The following is a 20,202-nucleotide window of genomic DNA, read 5'->3' as shown; positions in this document are numbered from 1 at the left end:
AGGCCTAGGAGGGAGGGTAGCTTAAGTCCAGGAGCTCGAGACAAGCCTGGCCAACATGGTGAAACCCTGTCTCTACTAAAAATACAAAAATTAGCCGGGCATGGTGATGCATGCCTGTAATCCCAGCTACTCGGGAGGCTGAGCTGGGAGGGTCTTTTGAACCTGGGAGGCAGAGGTTGCAGTGAGCTGAGATTGTGCCTCTGCATTGCAGCCTGGATGACAGAGCAAGACCTTGTCTCAAAAAAAAAAAAAAAAAAAAAAAATATATATATATATATATATATACACACACACACACATATATATTTAAATGATTATTTTCCATCTCTAGTCTTAAGTCCTTTGGGGTCCAGCCTATTTTTAACCCTGTATCAGGAGCTGGGTTCATCCCTTATGGGGAATATGGTGAAGCCCTGGAAGGGAAGTGGTTCTTGGTGTGAAGCTGGGTGCCTCCTCTTTTAAATTTTATGACATTGGGAAGGCCTCAGTGTCCTTCTCTCTAAAGTGGTAACTGCAGTGTCTACTCTCCAATGTTACTGTGATACTGTGTGAAATAACCTAAATGCCCTTACCTTAAGCACGCGGGAGGTGCTCAGCAAATGTCTGTGGCCTGAAAGGCAATATTGATGATAATGATGACATTTTTTAATGGTTGTTATTTTAGAACAAAGAGCGAGTGGAAGAAGAAGGAGCAAAACCAAAGCATGTGCTGAGCGCCAGTGGGGTGCAGTCTGATGCCAGGGAGCCTGGGGAAGGTGAGTGGGACCCCATTTGCTTTATCTGACATTGCAGACACAACAGCTTCAGAATAAAGTCCCCAACGACATGACCCACAGTATGATTCCTGGGCAACTGTCAAAGCTTCTTTTTGTTTGTTTGTTTTTGCAGGGTTTTTTGTCATATATATCCCACCAGAGACACATAGTCAATTGCTATGTTTCAAAACCACTTGGAATACGGTTGACCCTTGAACAACTCGGGGTTGGGGAACTGACTTTCTGCACAGTTGAAAATTCAAGTATAATTTTTGACTTTTCCAAAATGTAACTACTGATAGCCTTCTGTTGACTGGAAGTCTTGCTGATAACATAAATAAGCGATTAACACATGCTCGTAATGTTTTATGTGTTAAATATGGTATTCTTACAATAGAGTAAGCTAGAGAAAAGAAAATGTTATTATGATGATCACAAGGAAGATAAAATATATTCCCTATTCATTCCGTGGAAGTGGGTCTTCATTCTTGTCATTTTCACATTGAGTAGGCTGATGAGGACGAGGAAGGTGAGAGGTTTGTCTCACTGTCTTGGTGGCAGAGGAGGAAGAAAATCTGCATCTAAGTGAACTTACGCAGTTCAAACCTGTGTTGCTCAAGGGCCAACTGTAGTACCTTTCTGTGTAGGCGATGCCACCAACTTGGTACTCAAATGCTTTAAATGTTTATGGATTACTTTGTTAACCTTTAATTTTCTTGTATAATTTTGCATGATATTTACATGGTTCCAAAGTCAAATAGACAAAACAATGTGTATTAAGAGAAGTCTAGAGGCCAGATGCAATGGTTCCTTCCTGTAATCCCAGCAATTTGGGAGGCCAAGGCAGGAGTATCACTTGAGCCCAGGAGTTTGAGACGAGCCTGGGCAACATAGTGAGACTCCATCACTATGAATTTTTTTTTTTTTTTTTTTTGCTTAAAAATAAGAGGCCGGGCATGGTGGCTCACACCTGTAATCCCAGCACTTTGGGAGGCTTAGGTGGGCGGATCACCTGAGGTTAGGAGTTTGAGACCAGACTGGCCAACATGGTGAAACACTGTCTCTACTAAAAATACAAAAATTAGCAAGCATGGTGGCATGTGCCTGTAATCCCAGCTACTCGGGAGGCTGAGGCAGGAGAATCGCTTGAACCAGGGAGGTAGAGGCTGCAGTGAGCCGAGATCACGCCACTGCACTCCAGCCTGGGTGACAAGAGCGAGACTCTGTCTCAAAAAAATAAATAAATAAAAGAGAAGTCTATCTTCTATCTTTGTTCTCTGCACCCCGCTTCCTCCCCTGATACGTAAGTAACCATTTAAAAAGCTTTTGTCTTTTCTTTTCCTTGAGGTCCAATCTACCTAGACAACATGGTCAGTGGTTATGTGCACACGTGCACACATACACGCTCACACATACTCCCTTCTTAGAGAAACAGGACCCCAGACACACCGTTCTCCACCTGGCTTTCTTTCACTTACAGTATATCCAGAGATCACTCCATAGTTGCGCTTAAAGATGGTTTTTTTGAGACAGGATCTCACTCTGTTGCCCAGGCTGGAGTGCAAGTGGCGTGAACATGGCTCACTGCAACCTCTATCTACTGTGCTCAATCAATCCTCCTGCCTCAGCCTCCGAAGTAGCTCAGATTGCAGGCATGTGTGACCATGCCCAACTCATTTAAAAATTTTTATTTTTAGTAGAGACAAGCTTTCACTGTGTTGCCCAGGCTTCCATAGAGGTATTAATTTCTTCTTTTTCACGACTGTGCCAACTCCTTGTTGGATGCTTCATGGTTTAGTCAACCAGCCCCTTTCATTTGGGTCGTTTCCAGTCTTTGGCTGTTGTAAACCTGAGCACTGAATGGCCTTGTACAGATTCCTCGCAGTATCTTTGCGGCAGACTCCTCCACATGGGAGTGCGTTTTTGTCCTGCCTGTTTTCCTGTAGAGAGCCAGAAGGTGGACGTCCTGGAGGGGACAGTGGAGAGGCTGCCCCCCATCAGAGCTTCGGGGCTGGGAGCTGACCCCGCCCAGGCATGGGCCTCACCAGGCCAGGGAGATGGTGTTCCTGGCCCAGCCCAGGCATTCCCTGGCCACCTGCCCCTGCCCACAAAGGTGGAAGCCAAGCCTCCTGAGACACCCAGCGAGAGCCCCAGGACTGGCCTGGAATTGGCTCCAGCACCCGGCAGGGTCAATGTGGTCTCCCCGAGCCTGGAGGTTGCACCAGGTGCAGGACAAGGAGCGTCATCCAGCAGGCCTGACCCTTGGCCCTTAGAGGAAGGCACGAGGTTGACTCCAGGGCCTGGCCCCCAGTGCCCAGGGCCTCCAGGGCTGCCATCCCAGGCCAGGGCAGCCCACAGTGGTGGAAAAACACCTCCAAGGTAAGGGGAGCTCTTCCAGGCTGGGCAAGGGAGGGGATGGACTGCGGCACCTCGCTGGAGCTCGGCTGTGGGCAGCATCCACTGCATCCATGTTCCTGGGCTGTTCTTGCAAGGGGAGTGGGAAGGAGGCCTGGGCCCTGCCTCTGGGAGCTTAGAGTGCCACTGCTCACCGGCTGCCCACTAGAAGTACCTGGGGGTAGTCTGGAAAATAAAGATGCCTGGAGATGTGGATTGAATTGGTCTGGAGTGAGTTTCAGGAATTAGATTTTTTTTATATGCTCCCCAGGTGGTTCTAATGGAGAGCAGGGTTGAGAATCACTAGCTCTAAGATCAGTACTAACAGTAGCTAAAAGATGGGGCTCATGGAGCACCTGCCCCGGGCTGGCCATTGGCTGGGCATTTCACTGGCTTCCCCTTTTATTCTCAAGCCGTCCGCAGGAGATGAATGTGGTTGTCATCCCCATTTCATTGATGAGAATACGTAGGCTCCAAGTGCCCAGGGCCCCACAGCTAGGAATTCATAGAGTTGGGATCTGAATCCGGGTTACCGGATTCCGGAACCTGTGCCCCAATCACTGCACCATCCTGCTTCCTCAAGTCGACATTTAATTAAGTTCTAAATAATACGGTGAGGCAAGAAGGACAGGAACCTCAGGAATGTGAGAGGGGTGCAGGCTGAGTCAGCCCCAGGGGCTTTCGGGAGGCTCACGCAGAGGTCCTGGAGGCGGAGTCGTGGCAGCTGTCTTGGCCCTAGAACGCAGCCTGAGGACCTGCTCTGGCAGATGTCTGCAGCAGAGTGAAGAACCTGCAGACTCCCATGCCCTCCCCAGCATGTCCTGGTCCCCAGGGCGGCCCTGCTGAAGGGTGCTGTGCCCCCGGGCTTTTCTCGGAGGGACCTGGTGTTTCCTAGCATATTCTGTGCCTGCCAAGGGTGGCCCTGACCTGTCATGGAGAACCCAGGCCTGCCTCAGGGAGTGGATCTGGTGTCTGTGTTTGCTGTGGTGACAGGCAGAGAAGCCCAGATCATTTGTCAGACTTGGTTCTAGGAGGAAATGGGAGCCTCCCAGGGGGCCTCACAGGCTGGAGGAAGGGGTTCCTGGCAGGCATCCCGGGATTGGAACCAGGACACTAAATGTGGAATCTGGGGCTGGGGGTGAACTGTCTATGAAGTTGTTATGGGCCTCAAAAGTTCTCTATCTCAGGTTCAACCCTTGGCTGAATTCAGGCCCAGCAGACCTGCAGCAGCCTCAGGAAGTGAGGAGATCACTATCTGCCCTTCCTCACCTCCGACCTGGGTGCATTTTGAGGAAAACAGGTTGGAAGTATCAGCTCTGATGGGTCGTGATTGCCTGTGCAGAGGATCCTGCCAGGCGCTGTGGCTCACGCCTTGATCCCAGCACTGTGAGAGGCCGAGGCGGGAGGATCGCTTGAGCCCAGGAGCTTGAGGCCAGCCTGGGCAACAAAGCAAGACCCCATCTCTACAAAAATTAGCTGGGCTGCCATGGGCATGATGGCGGGCACCTGTAATCCATGCATGCTACTGGGGAGGTTGAGGTGGGAGGATCACTTGAGCCCAGGAGATTGAGGCTCTAGCTAGTTATGATCACACCATTGCGCTGCGGCCTGGGAGACAAAGTGAGACCCTATTTCAGACAAACAACAACAGCAGCAAACAAACCCAGAGGATCCTGAGGCCATGCCTACTGAGGCACTGAGCTGGAACTGGTCAGCACTGCCCGCATGGGTCTGCCACCCGGCAGGTGGACAGCTTTGGGTACTCAAAGTGGCAGGAGCTGCTTGGAAGTGCCTTTAGGGGCTTCACTCAATGGCCCTGGAAGTGAAGACCCAAAGGGAAGTCATGATTGCTGGCCTTCTCAGCTGACTGTTGACTAGCAGCAGTTTCCTGTGTCCCTTGGTCTGGCAGGAGGCCTGAGTTAGATTTGGAGTGGCTTGGCGTGGATGCCACACTTCCCCTCCTACCTATCATTACTGAACCATGCCCAGTCCCAAGGCACAGTGTTGGAAGGATTTCTACCGCTCATCCAATGAGTCACACGCACCTAGGGACAGGTGTATCAGAGAGGTCCAGCCACTGAGACACGGGGACGGGGCCTTCAGCTGCTGGAGAAAGCCTTCACTGTTTTCTTTTTAAAAATTGGGATAAAAACTGGCCAGGCACAGTGGCTCACACTTGTAATCCCAGAACGTTGGGAGGCCGAGGTGGACAGATCACCTGAGGTCAAGAGTTCAAGACCAGCCTGGCCAACATGGTGAAACCCTGTCTCTACTAAAAATACACAAATTAGCTGGGCATGGTGGCAGGTGCCTGTAATCCTAGCTACGCAGGAGGCTAAGGCAGGAAAATCGCTTGAACCTGGGAGGCAGAGGTTGCAGTGAGCCGAGATCATGCCATTGTACTCCAGCCTGGGGGACAAGAGTGAGACTTTGTCACAAATAAATAAATAAATAAATAGGGATAAAAACCACATAATGTAAAATTTAACATGTTAGTGCCCCCCTCCTTTTTTTTGAGACAGAGTGTCACTCTGTCACCGGGGCTGGAGTGCAGTGGTGCTATCTCAGCTCACTTCAGCCTCCACTTCTCGGGCTCAAGAGATCCTCCTGCCTCAGCCTTCAGTGTAGCTGGGATTACAGGCATGTCCCACCATGGCTGGTTAATTTTTTTTTTTTTTTTTTTTTTGTAGAGACGGATTCCACTATGTTGCTCAGGCTGGTCTCGAACTCCTGGCCTCAAGTGATCTTCCTGCCTCAGCCTCCCAAACTGCTGGGATTACAAGTGTGAGCCACAGTGCCCAGCCCCATCTTAACCTTTTAAAAGTGTACACAGTAGTGTTAAGTATATTCACGTTGTTGTGAGACAGATCTCCAGGACGTTTTCATCTAGCAAAACTGAGATTCATCATCCACTAAATAACATCTCCTGCTCCTAGCCCTTGACAGCCACCATTGTACTTTCTGTCTCTGTGAATCTGAGACACAGATTTTTGAAGGTCCTCATATCAGTGGAATCATACGGGATTTGTCTTTTCTTTTTTTTTTTTTTTTTTGAGATAGAGTCTCACTCTGTCACCCAGGCTGGAGTGCAGTGGCGTGATCTCAGCTCACTGCAAACTCCACCTCCCGGGTTCAAGCGATTCGCGATTCTCCTGCCTCAGCCTCCCAAGTAGCTGGGACTACAGGCATGTGCCACAGCACCCGGCTAATTTTTGTATTTTTAGTCGAGATGGGCTTTCTTCATGTTGGCCAGTCTGGTATCAAACTCCTGACCTCAGGTGATCCATCCTCCTTGGCCTCCCAAAGAGCTGGGATTACAGATGTGAGCCACCACACCTGGCCACAGGATTTGTCTTGTTGTGCCTGGCTCATTTCACTGAGCACAGTGTCCTCAGGGTCCATCAGCGCTGTAGCACGTGTCAGAACGTCCCTCGTTTCTAAGACTGAATAGTATTCTGTGCTATATAACGCATAGACACCACCTGTGCATTATCTGTCACTGGGCATTTGGGTTGCTTCCACCTTTTGACTGTTGTGGATAATGCTGCTACCGTTATGAGGGGACAGATGTCTCTTGGAGACCCTGCTTTGGATTCTCTCGGATATATACCCAGAAGTGGAGTTGCTGAAACATACGGTAATCCTACTTTTAATTTCTGAAGAGCCTCCAGTTTTCCACAGCAGTTGCACCATTTTAGGCCTTTTGAACCCCTGCATTTGTGCCTTCCTCTCTTGATTGACTCTTGGTACATCTGTAAGGTGTCACTGTCCCTGATGACAAAAGAGGGAACTGAGGCCAGATTTATCCAAAGCTGTCCAGCAACCTGCTGGCAGAGCTAAGCCCAGAATCAAGGCCACCTGCCTCCCTGCTGAGACTCAGTCCCCGCCAGACACTGTCACCCTCACCCCCCCCAACACACATAGACCCCATGCTGTGGGACTGTGGCCCAGCAAAAAGAAGCCCCACCGAGAGGCAGCCAGAGTTGGGGAGACTCAGAGAGGGAGGGTCTGGATTCCCGGGTGACATGACTGGCAGGATCAGGGTCTTTCCTTCTGGAGGTCGGGGTTCAGAGGGCCTTTCCCACCTCCAGCTGGGCTCACAAACCCTAGTATTGCAAGGTCTGGGTAGTGAAAAGGAGTGAAGTGAGCTGGGGCATCGCCAGGGTGCGCAGGGCCTGTGCTGAGGTGGAAGGCTGTTCTTCAACCACGTGGGCACGTGGGCCCAGCACAGCTAGCTCTTCTGTTTGTTCAAGATGAACAGAAAGTCTAGTTTTTTATGAGAATTGCCTGATTTTATTTTATTCTATTTTATTTTTTGAGACAGGTTCTCTCACTCTGTTGCCCAGGCTGGAGTGCAGTGGTATGATCATAGCTCACTGTAGCCTCCATCTCCTGGGTTTAAGCAATCCTCCTGCCTCAGCCTGAGTATCTGGGACCATCACTCCTGGCTAAGTTTTTTAAAATTATTTTTTGTAAAGATGGAGTCTTGCTATGTTGCCCAGGCTGGTCTCAAACTCCTGGCCTCAAGGGATCCTCCCATGTTGGCCTCCCAAAGTACTGGGATTACAGGTGTGAGCCACTGTGCCCAACTGAAATTGACTGATTTTAAACAAATACTTCTGAACTGGGGCTTCCAGTGTGACGTTTGACTTGGTTTCTCCTTCTCTTCATTTAAGTGAAAGGGGAACAGGGCCCGGGGAAGGTAGAGGGACCTGGGCCTACCTCCTACAGGCCTCAGTTCTCCTGGGGCAGAAACAGGTTCTTGGGGGTGTATGGTCCTCACCCCTGTCCACCGTCAAGCTTCCCGGGACCCTCATCCAGCGGGATCCTGAGAGCTGATGGCACCACCTGCCACTGAAGCCAGCTCCTGCCCTGGTGTCCTGTCTAGCAGGGCCTCAGGGCCCTTGTCAATGATGGCAGCAGTGGGCATTGGAACCCACATCTGTTCTGACTCTGGAGTCCTTGCCTCTAACCTCAGCACCGTGTTTCTCTCTGCCCCAGGATCTCCATCCACATGCAAGAGATGGATACTCCTGGGGAGATGCTGGTGACACGCAGGGGCAGCCTTGGACCCAGCCCCGCCACAGAGGCTCCAGCAGCTGCCCAGCCAGGCGAGCAGGGCCCACCTGGGACTGGGCGCTGCCTCCAAGCCCCTGGGACGGAGCCCAGAGAACAGACTCCTGAAGGAGCCAGAGAGCTCTCCCCACTGCAGGAGAGCAGCAGCCCCAGGGGGGCGAAGTCAGAGGAGGATCAAAGGGCTGGGGTTGAGCCTAGCACGAGACCAAGCTTGGCCAGGAGGGACGACGATGACCACGCAGTTGGGGCCCTGGGCCTGCAGCAGGGCAAAGGCCCAGGAGCAGGAAACCCTGAGCCTGAGCAGGACTGTGCAGCCAGGGCTCCAGGGAGAGCCGAAGCAGTAAGGAGGATGCCCCCAGGCGTCGAGGCTGGCAGCGTGGTTCTGGGTAAGTGGGGCTGTTGGCTGGTTAGACATGAGCCCTGAGGGGAGGGAGTTTGGAGCCCCTACTCCTGGGGAGTCTTCCTGAAACTTCCAGGGGTAGCTCATATGAGTCTGGGAGCGTCCAAGAGTCGGGAACATCTCCAGGTACGTCCTGGGGCTGGAGACCAAGGCACAGAGATGTGGGGCCTGAACTTGGGCTGGCTGCAGGGGTAAGGGAGAGGGGACATGTGTGGCCCACCTGGGTACATTTCCCTTTTTTGGAGACAGGGTCTTGCTCTGTTGCCCAGGCTGGAGTCCAGTGGCACGATCATAGTTCCTTGCAGGCTTGACCTGGGTTCAAGTGATCCTCCAGCCTCGGCCTCCCAGAGCTTTGGGATTGCAGGCATGAGCCACTGTGGCTGGCCACTGGGGAGGATTCTTACCGCCACCTGCCTGCCTGCGCTTGCCTCCATGAGTCTCATTTTGGATAGAGAGAGAGAAGGCTTCTGTTAAAAAGCGAAGACATGAATTGGAGTATGTGACCACTGTCAGCGGTTCCCACCCACCCAGGCTAGTGACCCAGGGTGTGTTCTTGTGACCTAAAAGCCCTCAACCCCTCCAGCCCTAGGGTCACACCCTCTTGGTCTGAGAATTGTCCACGGACCGCTCTCAGAGTTCCCGGTAGTCGGAGAGCAGGCAGAGTGCTCCCGTGGCGAGCCCTGAACAAACAAACGCCAGCCGAGCCAGCCGAGCCGACTTCCTTCCAGCCCTTGATGCACAACCGGTTCACACCACTGCACTTGCTGTGTGTTCTAGATTCTGTTTTATTCATTTAGTCTATTTCCTGTAAGATTTCTAGGTATTCATATCACCTCTGAAGGACAAGATTAAAATAAAACAACCCTAAACCATTAAAAAACAAACAAGCAAACAAACCTTTCCAAGTGCTGGCTGTCCTCTATTTCCCTTGCAGACAGATACCCTGTCGACCCCCTCCCCAGTCCTGTGCCCCGGGGCCTGCCCCCTGGCTCCATCACGGGCTGTCATGCTGAGCTTCTGGTTGGGCTCAGCTGGCAGGAGATGGAGGGCGAGAGGAGAGAGGGTGGATGTTTATTTCTCCAGCTGCCTCCCTCTCATAATACCCACGCGAGTTTCCACAGCCCTGACTTTACAGGCCCTTTAAAAATAGTGGCGTCACTAACTGCCTCATCACCTTGTCCACGTGGGCCCTCTGTTTCCTGCGGGCCACACAGATCCACTAGGATCGCCTTCTAGACATCATGAACAGACTGGATAGAACTTCTCAGCCTTGCCAAGGGCACTGTCCTGGGTGCTGGGAGACCCGGGTTTGAGTGTCGTCTGTCACGGGCTCCCTGTGTGACCTCGGTGGTCACCTCACCTCTCTGACACTCAGCTCCCTTCTCTGCCGAATGGATGGCTCTACCGAGATGGTTTGGAGAAAAGGTTTCAAATACCAGGGTTGGCCGTAGGGCCTGGTGGACCAAGGGAAGCTAAGTGGGTCTGGCATAGGTGACCGAGAGGTGTGGGCTGCACAGAGGAGGCTCACGGGTTCCTGTTGCCTCCCGAGCAGATGACAGTCCGGCCCCGCCAGCTCCTTTTGAACACCGGGTAGTGAGCGTCAAGGAGACCTCCATCTCGGCAGATTACGAGGTGTGCCAGCACGAAGTCTTGGGAGGGTAGGTGGGCATCTGCCTTGGTGGGGGGAGCTCAGAGCAGGAGTCACGGGGTGGGGTCGGGACCACCTGGAGAACTGGGGTGGGTGCCGCAGGATGACTCTCTTGAGCTAATGGAGCCCAGGCTGGGGTGGGACATCCCGTACGGTGTGGGGTGCATGACGGCCCACAGAGTGGGGGAAAGAGAATAGCCTGAGAGGACAGGAGAGCCCACGTGGCATCGGGGAGGGGAGGCTCGGGAGGGCAGGCACCCTATGGGTATGGGAGGCACAGCCTGGAGGTGGCCAGAGAGCCAACATGGGGTGGGGTGAGGAGAAGCTTCTTTAGGGTGGATAGCCCAGGTGGTGTGGGGTGAGGGGATGTTCCCTGGGGTGTGGAATGGTCTGGGTGGTGTGGGGTGAGGGGATGTTCCCTGGGGTGCAGGATGGCCTGGGTGGTGTGGGGTGAAGAGTTGCTTTGCAGGTTTCAGGATAGTCAGCAGGGTTTTGGGGTGATGACAGGCTGCACTCTGGGATGTAGGATGGTCCACATGACCTGTGTGTGGAGGAGTTGGACCCAGAAGTCCGGGGATGGGTGTGGGATGAGCCTCTGGGCTCTCAGCCTGCCGTGTGGCTGTGTCTCTGCAGGGGCCGGTTTGGCCAGGTCCACAGGTGCACAGAGAAGTCCACAGGCCTCCCACTGGCTGCCAAGATCATCAAAGTGAAGAGCGCCAAGGACCGGGTGAGGCATCTGCCTGGGCCAGGTCCCTATGGCTAGCCTCAGGATTCCTTTCCTTCCCTCAGGGCCCCCAGGCTCCCATGCTGCGCTGGAAACGCTACTTATTCCTGCTCTTTTCCAGGATTCCCACCCTCCAGTCAGCTCTCCTGTCCTTGTTGGGCCTTAGGTTTCCTGTCTGTGAGATGAGTGGGTCACACTCAGGCCCTTTGTGTTGTAGAATCTGGTTTGGGTGTTGAGTCAGGGAGACCTGGTGTGAGAATAGGAAACTGAGGAAGGATGAGGAGTTCTGTGTCTGTGTTGGGAGGTCAGCTGGCTCCTCCTCCTGACTCATTCGCTTGGAAATCCCTCTGTCCTCTGGTTCCCCTAAGGAGGATGTGAAGAACGAGATCAACATCATGAACCAGCTTAGCCACGTGAACCTGATCCAGCTCTATGATGCCTTCGAGAGCAAGCACAGCTGCACCCTCGTCATGGAGTAGTGAGTATCAGAGGCGGGGCGGCCGCCTCGGCTCAAGCCAGGGCTCAGCGCTAGGGCTTAGAGCCTTAATTCAAGGCAAAGCCCTCTCTGTCCTTTCCCCTTCCTGGCATGTCCAGGGTCGTGTCATCCTGTCTTCTCTGACTTGGCTATTTGACCTCCAATATGGAATGTGGAGGACAAAGCAACTTCCTCACAAACCAGTGGCCAGTGAGCCTGATTTGACCTGCAGGTGTACGTATGTTGATTGGCCTATACTATTTTTAGTAATTTTTTGAAAATTAAATTGAAATTTTTTTTTAGAGACAAGGTCTTACTCTGTTGCCCAGGCTGGAGTGCAGTGGTGTGATCACAGCTCACTGCAGCCTTGAACTTCCAGACTCCAGTGATCCTCCCACCTCAGCCTTCCATGAAGCTGTGACCACAGGCATGTGCCACCATGCCCAGCTAATTTTAAAAATTTTTGTAGAGATGAGGTCTTGCTATGTTGCCCAGGCTGGTCTTGAACTCCTGAACTCAAGCAATCCTCCTGCCTCAGCTTCCCAAAATGCTGGCATTACAAGTGTGAGCCACCACACTCTGCCTATTTTTAGTAATGTGGGATTCGTTGTTAACCATTGGAAATTAGGATCTTCACATTAAAACCTAGATATCTGGCTTTTCTCGAAAACGTAAAAGATGTTGTAAATGCCGGGCCTGCCTTTCCAAGTGGAAATGATGTGTGGGAGCTTCCAGGGACTGCCGTTTGTAGACAGGGTGACCAGGCTTCCTCTGCCACAATCCCCAGGACTCCCAACCGCCCCAGTGCTGGGGCCAAGGACTCAGAGGCCATTCATATTTGCATTTGTGTTGCTGTTTTCCTTCGGGGTGCAGCTGAAGAGAATAAAGCGTTTGTCATGTCATGTCCTTATCGAAAGTGGAAAAACAAAAAATAAGTGAAAGACTGTGTGTCTTCAGAACATGTTTGCTTCACGGATGGCCTCATTGGTCCATTTAGGCTTATGCCACAAAGGTCCGAGTTGGCCTCCATAGGCGAATGAGTTCGCGGCCCTGGTCAGGACCATCTAGAGTGTGCCTGGATCATCAACACTGATGGCCATCCCTTCTTCCCTTTGATCTGTCACTTCCTTTTTACCACCCCTAATCTTTGCTGGGAGTGGACTGGAGCAAAGGTCCCAGTAAAACCCCAGTGGCAGGCCTGGTATGGTGACTCACGCCTGTAATCCCAGCACTTTGGGAGGCTGAGGCGGGCAGATCACCTGAGATCAGGAGTTCAAGACAAGCCTGACCAACACGGTGAAACCCTGTTTCTATGAAAAAATACAAAAATTAGCTGAGTGTGGTGGTGAGCACCTATAATCCCAACTTCTCAGAAGGCTGAGGCAGGAGAATCACTTGAACCCAGGAGACGGAGGTTGCAGTGAGCAGAGATTGCGCCACTGCACTCTAGCCTGGGCGACAGGGTGAGACTCTGTCTAAAAGCAAAACACGCAAAAAACCCAATGGCAATGGCAGCAGCCCTGTGACCCATGAGGTGTGACAGTGGGCCTACCCAGGCTGGCCTCTTTTGGCCCCGTGATGACAGTGGACAAGCCCTGAAGAGCCTTGCTCAGGCTGGTACCTGCCTCTCCCTTTGCTCTGGCAGCGTGGACGGGGGTGAGCTCTTCGACCGGATCACAGATGAGAAGTACCACCTGACCGAACTGGATGTGGTCCTGTTCACCAGGCAGATCTGTGAGGGCGTGCATTACCTGCACCAGCACTACATCCTGCACCTGGACCTCAAGGTGGGTTCTTCCCTGGGCATGCGGTAGGGGCCCCTGATGCCCTAGCCCTTGGCGTGCTCTCACCATTGAGAGCTCTGTCCACAGACAGCCCCAGCTTCCATTCCTGGCTCTCTGTCATTTTGTAGTTCTGGAGTCTGGACAGGCCACTCTTGCTGCCTCTTGGGGCTGTAGTTCTTCCATCTGGATAATTGTACCTCTTTAAGTATTATTTGAAGATTAAGTGAAACAATGAGCTTTTCTTCTTTAAAAATACCTTTAAGATTAGTTTTTTTAAAAGATCAAAAGGGAACATAGGCTTTTGGTAACAAATATAGACAGCAGAATAGTGTGTAAAATACACAGTGAAAGTTCCTCCCACCAGGCCTCCCTGCTGAGGGGACTTCTCTGTGAGCAAGCTGGCATGACTCACACACACACAAAAGGAGATCCTACAATGCATTCCTCTCTCTCTCTCTTTCTCTCTTTCTTTCTGACTTCCTTTCTCTTTCTCTCTCTCTCTCTCCTCTTTCCTCTCTTTTTTTTGGAGACAGGGCCTCTCTCTGTTGCCCAGGCTGGAGTGCAGTGGTGCCATCATAGCTCACTGCAGCCTCGACCTCCCAGGCTTAAGTGATCCTCAGTCTCCCAAGTAGCTAGGACTACAGGTGCGTGCCACCAAACTTGGCTAATTTTTCTATTTTTTATAGAGAGAAGGATTCACCATGTTGCCCAGGTTGGTCTTAAACTCCTGGACTCAGGCAATCCTGCCTTAGCCTCCCAAAGTGCTGGGATTACAGGCGTGAGCCACCACATCTGGCCCACATCTTGTTTTTAATGTTGCTTTTGTTAGTCATACAGTATAGACATCTTTCCTCATTCTCTGTAAGAGCTGTGTGATACTCTATGGAGTGAATACACTTTTGAATTCCACTATTTTGTCTCCTAGGAGTGTCCTGGGAGTGTCAGGTACATAACACCCTGGGCACGGTGCCTGGCTGATAGCAATCACTTGAGACATGGTGGGAGTTTCTGTGATTTTCCACTCCTCTGGGCCAAAAGGAGGGTGTTTCTTTACAACTCATTTCAGGAAGGGGGTGAATGTCGGTGGCTCCCCACAGAAGAAGGCCGGTGGGTTGGCTGCATCTGTGAGGATTCACATTGCCCCTTCTGACCGTCTTTCCTTGTGGACATCAGACTGTAAGGTGGGGTGCTTGGAAAGTTGGTAGGGGTGAGGGGATTGGCCTCAGGCCCCTTTTGCTCATTAGAGCTCATCCCAAGCCTCCTGCACCAGCTGCTCTGGGGTGGGCAGCCAGGAAAAGCTCAGGAACCTGCCCTGTGATTCTGGGGCAAGGACCAGCCTTTGGGGCACCGCCTGTGGCGGCAGCAGAGAGGAGATCGCTGCTGAGGCTGTTTCTCTCAGCTAACACTATAGTTTGTAGTAGGAGACTGAATGTTTTCTCCTTAAAATCAGGAATAAGACAAGGATATCTGTTCTTGCCACTTGTATTAAAGGGGCTGTGGGGGTTTAGCCCCTTCTGATTGTGAGACTTGGGGTAAGTTCTTTAAACTCATCAATTGTGAAATAGAGAAACATAATACCTACCTCTTGGGGTGTTGTGTGGATTAAATATAGAGAAAGAGCTCTGGAACTGCACTGTCCAAGACAATAGCCACAAGCCACATGGGGCCACTAAACACTTGAAATGTAGCTAGTATGACTAACCAAACTTTACATTTTATTAATTTAAATTAATAAACTGACCCTTGATGCAGTTATTGGAAAACTATTAGTATGTTTGGAACAATTTGGATATATGAATTTACTTTTCAACTCTAAATTTCTTGAAATCTAAATACAGATAAAATATTTCTGGGCTGGGCGCGGTGGCTCACGCCTGTAATCCCAGCACTTTGGGAGGCCGGGGTGGGGGGACCACGAGGTCAGGAGATCGAGACCATCCTGGCTAACATGGTGAAACCTTGTCTCTACAAAAAATACAAAAACAAAATTAGCCGGGCATGGTGGCGGGAGCCTGTAGTCCCAGCTACTCAGGAGGCTGAGGTGGGAGAATGGCGTGAACCCAGGAGGCGGAGCTTGCAGTGAGCTGAGCTTGTGTCACTGCACTCTAGCCTGGGAAACAGAGTGAGACTTGTCTCAAAAAAAAAAAAAAAAAAATTCTGATGAAAACTTAAGGTCTGAATTGAGATACACTGTAGATGTAAAATATACACTGGATTTCAAATGGATTTCAAAGACAATATGAAAAAGAATGGACACAATTGCATCAGTATTTAGACATGATACTATTTTGGATATATCCAGTTAAATAAAATATATTATTAGTCTGTAATCCCAGCACTTTAGGGGGCCAAGACAGGAGGATTTCTTGAAGCCAGGAGTTTGAGACTAGCCTGGGCAGCATAGTGAGACCCTGTCTTTAAAAAACAAAATTATAGGCCAGGCGCGGTGGCTCAAGCCTGTAATCCCAGCACTTTGGGAGGCCGAGACGGGCGGATCACGAGGTCAGGAGATCGAGACCATCCTGGCTAACACAGTGAAACCCCGTCTCTACTAAAAAATACAAAAAACTAGCCGGGCGAGGTGGCGGGCGCCTGTAGTCCCAGCTACTCGGGAGGCTGAGGCAGGAGAATGGCGGGAACCCGGGAGGCGGAGCTTGCAGTGAGCTGAGATCCGGCCACAGCACTCCAGCCTGGGCGACAGAGCGAGACTCCGTCTCAAAAAAAAAAAAGAGAGAAAAAAAAATTATTTTTAATTAGCCATGTCTGTAGTCCTAGTTACTTGGGAGGCTGAGGCAGGAGGATTGCTTAAGCCCAGAAGTTGGAGGCTATAGTGAGGTATGATTGTGCCACTGCAGTCCAGCCTGGGCAATAGAGCAGGACCCCGTTTCAAAGGGGGAAAAAAGACACTAGAAAAAGAACAGCAAGTTCTTTGAGTCTGATTGACTCAAAGCAATCAGAATGAGGGAAATAAAAATTGGAGCATAAAAAACAGAAAAAAATAGAGAAAATCATTAAAACCAAAGTTAGTTCTTTAGAAAGATCAATAAATTGGCAAATATTTAGCTATACTAACCAAGAAAAAGAGAAGATGCAAGTGACTAAAATCAGGAATAAAAGAGGAGACATTACTACTGGTCTTACAGAAATAAAAAAGGATTATAAAGAAATATGATAAAAAATTGTATGCCAATAAGTCAGAGCACCTAGAAGAAATGGACAAATTTCTAGGAAGACACCAACTAGTGAAACTGGCTCAAGAAGAAATAGAAAATCTGAATAGACCTATAGCAATTAGAGATTGAATTAGTAACCAAAAACTATCCACAAAGCAAAGCCCAGGCCCATATGGCTTCACTGGTGAATTATACCAAATGTTTGTTTGTTTGTTTGTTTGTTTGTTTGTTTGTTTTGAGGCCAAAGCAGGTGGATCACCTGAGGTCTGGAGTTTGAGACCAGCCTGACCAACATGGAGAAGCCCCGTCACTACTAAAAATACAAAATTATCTGGGTGTCGTGGCACATGCCTGTAATCCCAGCTACTTGGGAGGCTGAGGCAGGAGAATCACTTGAACCCGGGAGGCAGAGGTTGCAGTGAGCAGAGATCAAAGCACTCACTGCATTCCAGCCTGGGTGACAAGAGTGAAACCCTATCTCAAAAAAAAAAAAAAAAAAAAAAAGCATTAGCTAGGATATGGGAAAATTGGAACCCTCATACATTGCTGGTGGGTTGTAAAATGTGCATTCACTTTTTAAAAAGTTTGGCAGTTCCTAAAAATGCTAAACATAGAATTACCATATAACCCAGCAATTTTACTCCTAGGTATACCCCTAAGAGAATTAAAACATAAGTTGACACAAAAACTTGTACACAAATGTTTTTAGCAGCATTATTTATAATAGCCAGAAGTGTAAACAACCCAAATGTTCATTAATTTTATTAGTTAATGGATAAACAAAATATGGTCTAATCCATACAATGGAATATTATTTAGCCATGAAAAGGAATGAAGTGCTGATACCTGCTACACAACATGGATAAACCTTGAAAACATTCTGGTAAGTGAAATAAATCAGACCCAAAAGGCCATATGTTTTATGATTCTGTTTATATGAAATGTCCAGAATAGGCAAATCCACAGAGAAAGAGGACATTAATGATTGCCATGGCATGGGAAGTGAGGGGAGAATGGACAGGGACTGATGATGGGTATGGGTTTTTTTTTTTTTTTGAAGTGATGAAAATGTTCCAAAGTTACATAGTGATATCATTGCACAACTCTGTGAATATACTAAAAATCAATGAATTGCACACTTTAAAATGGTGAGTTCTGGATGGGCGAGGTGGTTCACACCTGTAATCCCAGTACTTTGGAAGGCCGAGGCAGTCTGATCACCTGAGGTCAGGAGTTTGAGACCAGCCTGGCCAACATGGTGAAACCTGTCTCAACTAAAAATACAAACAAATTAGCTGGGCGTGGTGGCCCACGCCTGTAATCCTAGCTACTCAGGAGGCTGAGGCAGGAGAATAACTTGAACCCGGGAGGCGGAGATTGCAGTGAGCCGAGATTGTGTCACTGCACTCCAGCCTGGGCGACAAGAGTGAAACACTATCCCCACCCCCACCCCAAAAAAGGTGAGTTTTATGGAAAAAATCAGTATTATTTGTATTACTTAAAATGTTATAAAATTTAAGTTGACCTGTTTCTTTTGACCCTTTTAAATGTGCATACTAGAAAATTTTAATTACTATATATGTGGCTTGTGTTATATTTTTATCAGATAGTGTTATTCTAGATCCTATATAGAAGACATAGAGATTTTTAAACACCACTCTCTCACACCTTTCTGAAGGAATTGTACAACCCCATTGTAACATAAGTAAGAGTGAAAGCTTCTGTTGGGAGAAACAGTAGCTGACATTTGCTTTGGAAGCTGTAAAGTGTTTCATGCATGTTATGTCATTTTATCCTCACACCCTCCTGAGGGGCAGACAGGAAGAGGTTATTACTCCCGTTTTACATATGGAGACATTGAGTCTTCAGGAATGGAGAGGGACTCATCTAGGGCTACAGAACCAGGTAATGAGCCCCTAGGCCTCAGGCACTAGACCCTAGGTCTGCAAAGTCCTGTCTGTCATAAGCCCTACATCTTCATTCAGCTTCTCTCCCCAAACCCCCAACACACTTACCCCCAAATTTGTCATGCATGAGCAGAGAGCATCCTTCCAGACTCCCTCAGGGCCTCAGAGCTGATCCAAATGCCGTAAGAGGGGAGGCGTGCCAAGGCTGCCACCCTCATGCCATGGGCCACAGCTGTCACTGCAGAGTGGCAGGTGGACATTCAGCAGCTCTGCTCTCCTTAACCAACCAGTGATGCTTTGGTGTTACCCCAGAGATTCTGATGTAATTGGTCAGGGTTGAGGCCTGGGCACTGGGATTTTTTCTTTTTCTTTTTCTTTTTTTAATTCTCTTAGCATTCCAGTATAACATTGGGATTCTAAAAGCTCCCCTGATGATTCCAACATACAGCCAGGGTTGGGAACCCACCCCCAAACCAGTAGTTCCATACAAGCAGTTCATGGGCCAATTATACCTCACAGAGGTATTCTGTTGGGCTCTGAGATGTGAATTTAGATTTCATTTAGTTGTTAACATTTAAAAGCATGGAATTTTCACATAAAAACCTGAATTCCTAGCTGGGCATGGTGGCTCATACCTGTATGCTCAGCACTTTGGGAGGCTGAGGCTGGAGGATCTCTTGAGCTCAGGAATTCGAGACAAACCTGGGCAACATGGTGAGACCCCACCTCTGTTCTTTTAATTAAAAACAAAACTGACCAAAACAACAACAACAACAACAACAACAAAAATCCCTGAATTCTCGGCTTCTCTTGAGGACTGAGAAACTGGCGTTGTGCCTACACTCCTACATGGTGACCAGTGTCTGGGACTGGGTAGTGCTGTCCCTTTACACAGGCTGGGAGCCTCCAGTTCCCCACAGTCCACTCCAATCCTTATTGTCTTGCCAGTCCCTTCATGTATTTCCTTTATCTATCCAGCCCTTGAAGGGCTGCCCTGAGCCATTTATGTCCCTTGAAGGCTGGAAAACAGAGGCCTATAGACAAGTGTGGCAGCTGCAGACCTCCTCAGCTATTGCTTGGGCTAAGCAGACTTCTTTCTTTCCCAGCCGGAGAACATATTGTGCGTCAATCAGACAGGACATCAAATTAAGATCATTGACTTCGGGCTGGCCAGAAGGTAAGGGGTTTTTACTTAGATACCTTAACAAAATTCCTTGGGACTCTTTGTGGCTCTCTAGGTATGGTTACTCCTGACCCAGCTAATGCTTGAGTTTTGGAACTGATGCAAGAAAGCTCTTGTGCACAGAGGCTGGTGGCCTTTGACTTGCAGACAGGCCTTGTTGCTCTTGCATGGGCTGGCTTTGTGTTGTGGGCTCTGCTTCTTCCTAAAAGGCTGTGGAATTAACTGAACTTCACTCCACCTATCTGAGAAAAGAGGACAGTGATGGTGAAGGGGGCTGTTGATCGAGGTGCTGGGCTGCTCAGTTCTGTGGGTTCCCCAGGCCTCCTGGGGCCAGGAGGTGCTGGGCTATGTGATGCATCTGCCACCATCCCTGCCCTCCAAGAAATGACCAGGTTAAATACAAAAAGCGAGCATGTGACGGTGTTGGGTGGCGCCATGGGTAGGTGTTTCTGTAACCTCTCAGGACTGGTTTAGATCTTGGTGAAATGGTGATGTAATACATTACCTGCTGGCATGGGGATGGTTATGAGCGTTAAATGAGAAAATACACAGACAATGTGGACGCATCCTATCCGGGAGGTTAGGTTCTCAAGTTTCAGGGCATAAAGTAAACATTGTAAGCCCAGCACAGTGGCTAACGCCTATAATCCCAACACTTTTGGGAGGCCAAGGAGGGAGGATCT

General features: G+C 49.6%; 1 protein-coding gene across 6 annotated transcripts in view; it reads left to right on the top strand.

Moving 5' to 3' along the window:
• The window catches only part of LOC105492213 (myosin light chain kinase 3), a 61,181-nt gene that overhangs the window by 22,631 nt on the left and 18,348 nt on the right, over nt 1–20,202 (top strand). For 3 of the 6 annotated variants that reach the window (XM_011759226.3, XM_011759227.3, XM_011759225.3), the window contains exons 2-9: nt 665–755; nt 2,702–3,134; nt 8,151–8,611; nt 10,178–10,283; nt 10,907–11,000; nt 11,366–11,475; nt 13,118–13,259; nt 19,443–19,513. In XM_011759226.3, coding sequence (XP_011757528.2) covers nt 665–755; nt 2,702–3,134; nt 8,151–8,611; nt 10,178–10,283; nt 10,907–11,000; nt 11,366–11,475; nt 13,118–13,259; nt 19,443–19,513 — 1,508 coding nt within the window. The remainder of the gene's footprint in view (nt 1–664; nt 756–2,701; nt 3,135–8,150; nt 8,612–10,177; nt 10,284–10,906; nt 11,001–11,365; nt 11,476–13,117; nt 13,260–19,442; nt 19,514–20,202) is intronic. The other 3 variants (XM_024796168.2, XM_024796167.2, XM_024796169.2) reach the window with 1 other exon arrangement.

This window comes from Macaca nemestrina, chromosome 18 (assembly GCF_043159975.1).
Source record: "Macaca nemestrina isolate mMacNem1 chromosome 18, mMacNem.hap1, whole genome shotgun sequence".
In the NCBI taxonomy this organism is placed as follows: Eukaryota; Metazoa; Chordata; class Mammalia; order Primates; family Cercopithecidae; genus Macaca; species Macaca nemestrina.
Note: the sequence above shows the minus strand (reverse complement) of the source record. Positions and strands in the feature narration are given on the sequence as shown.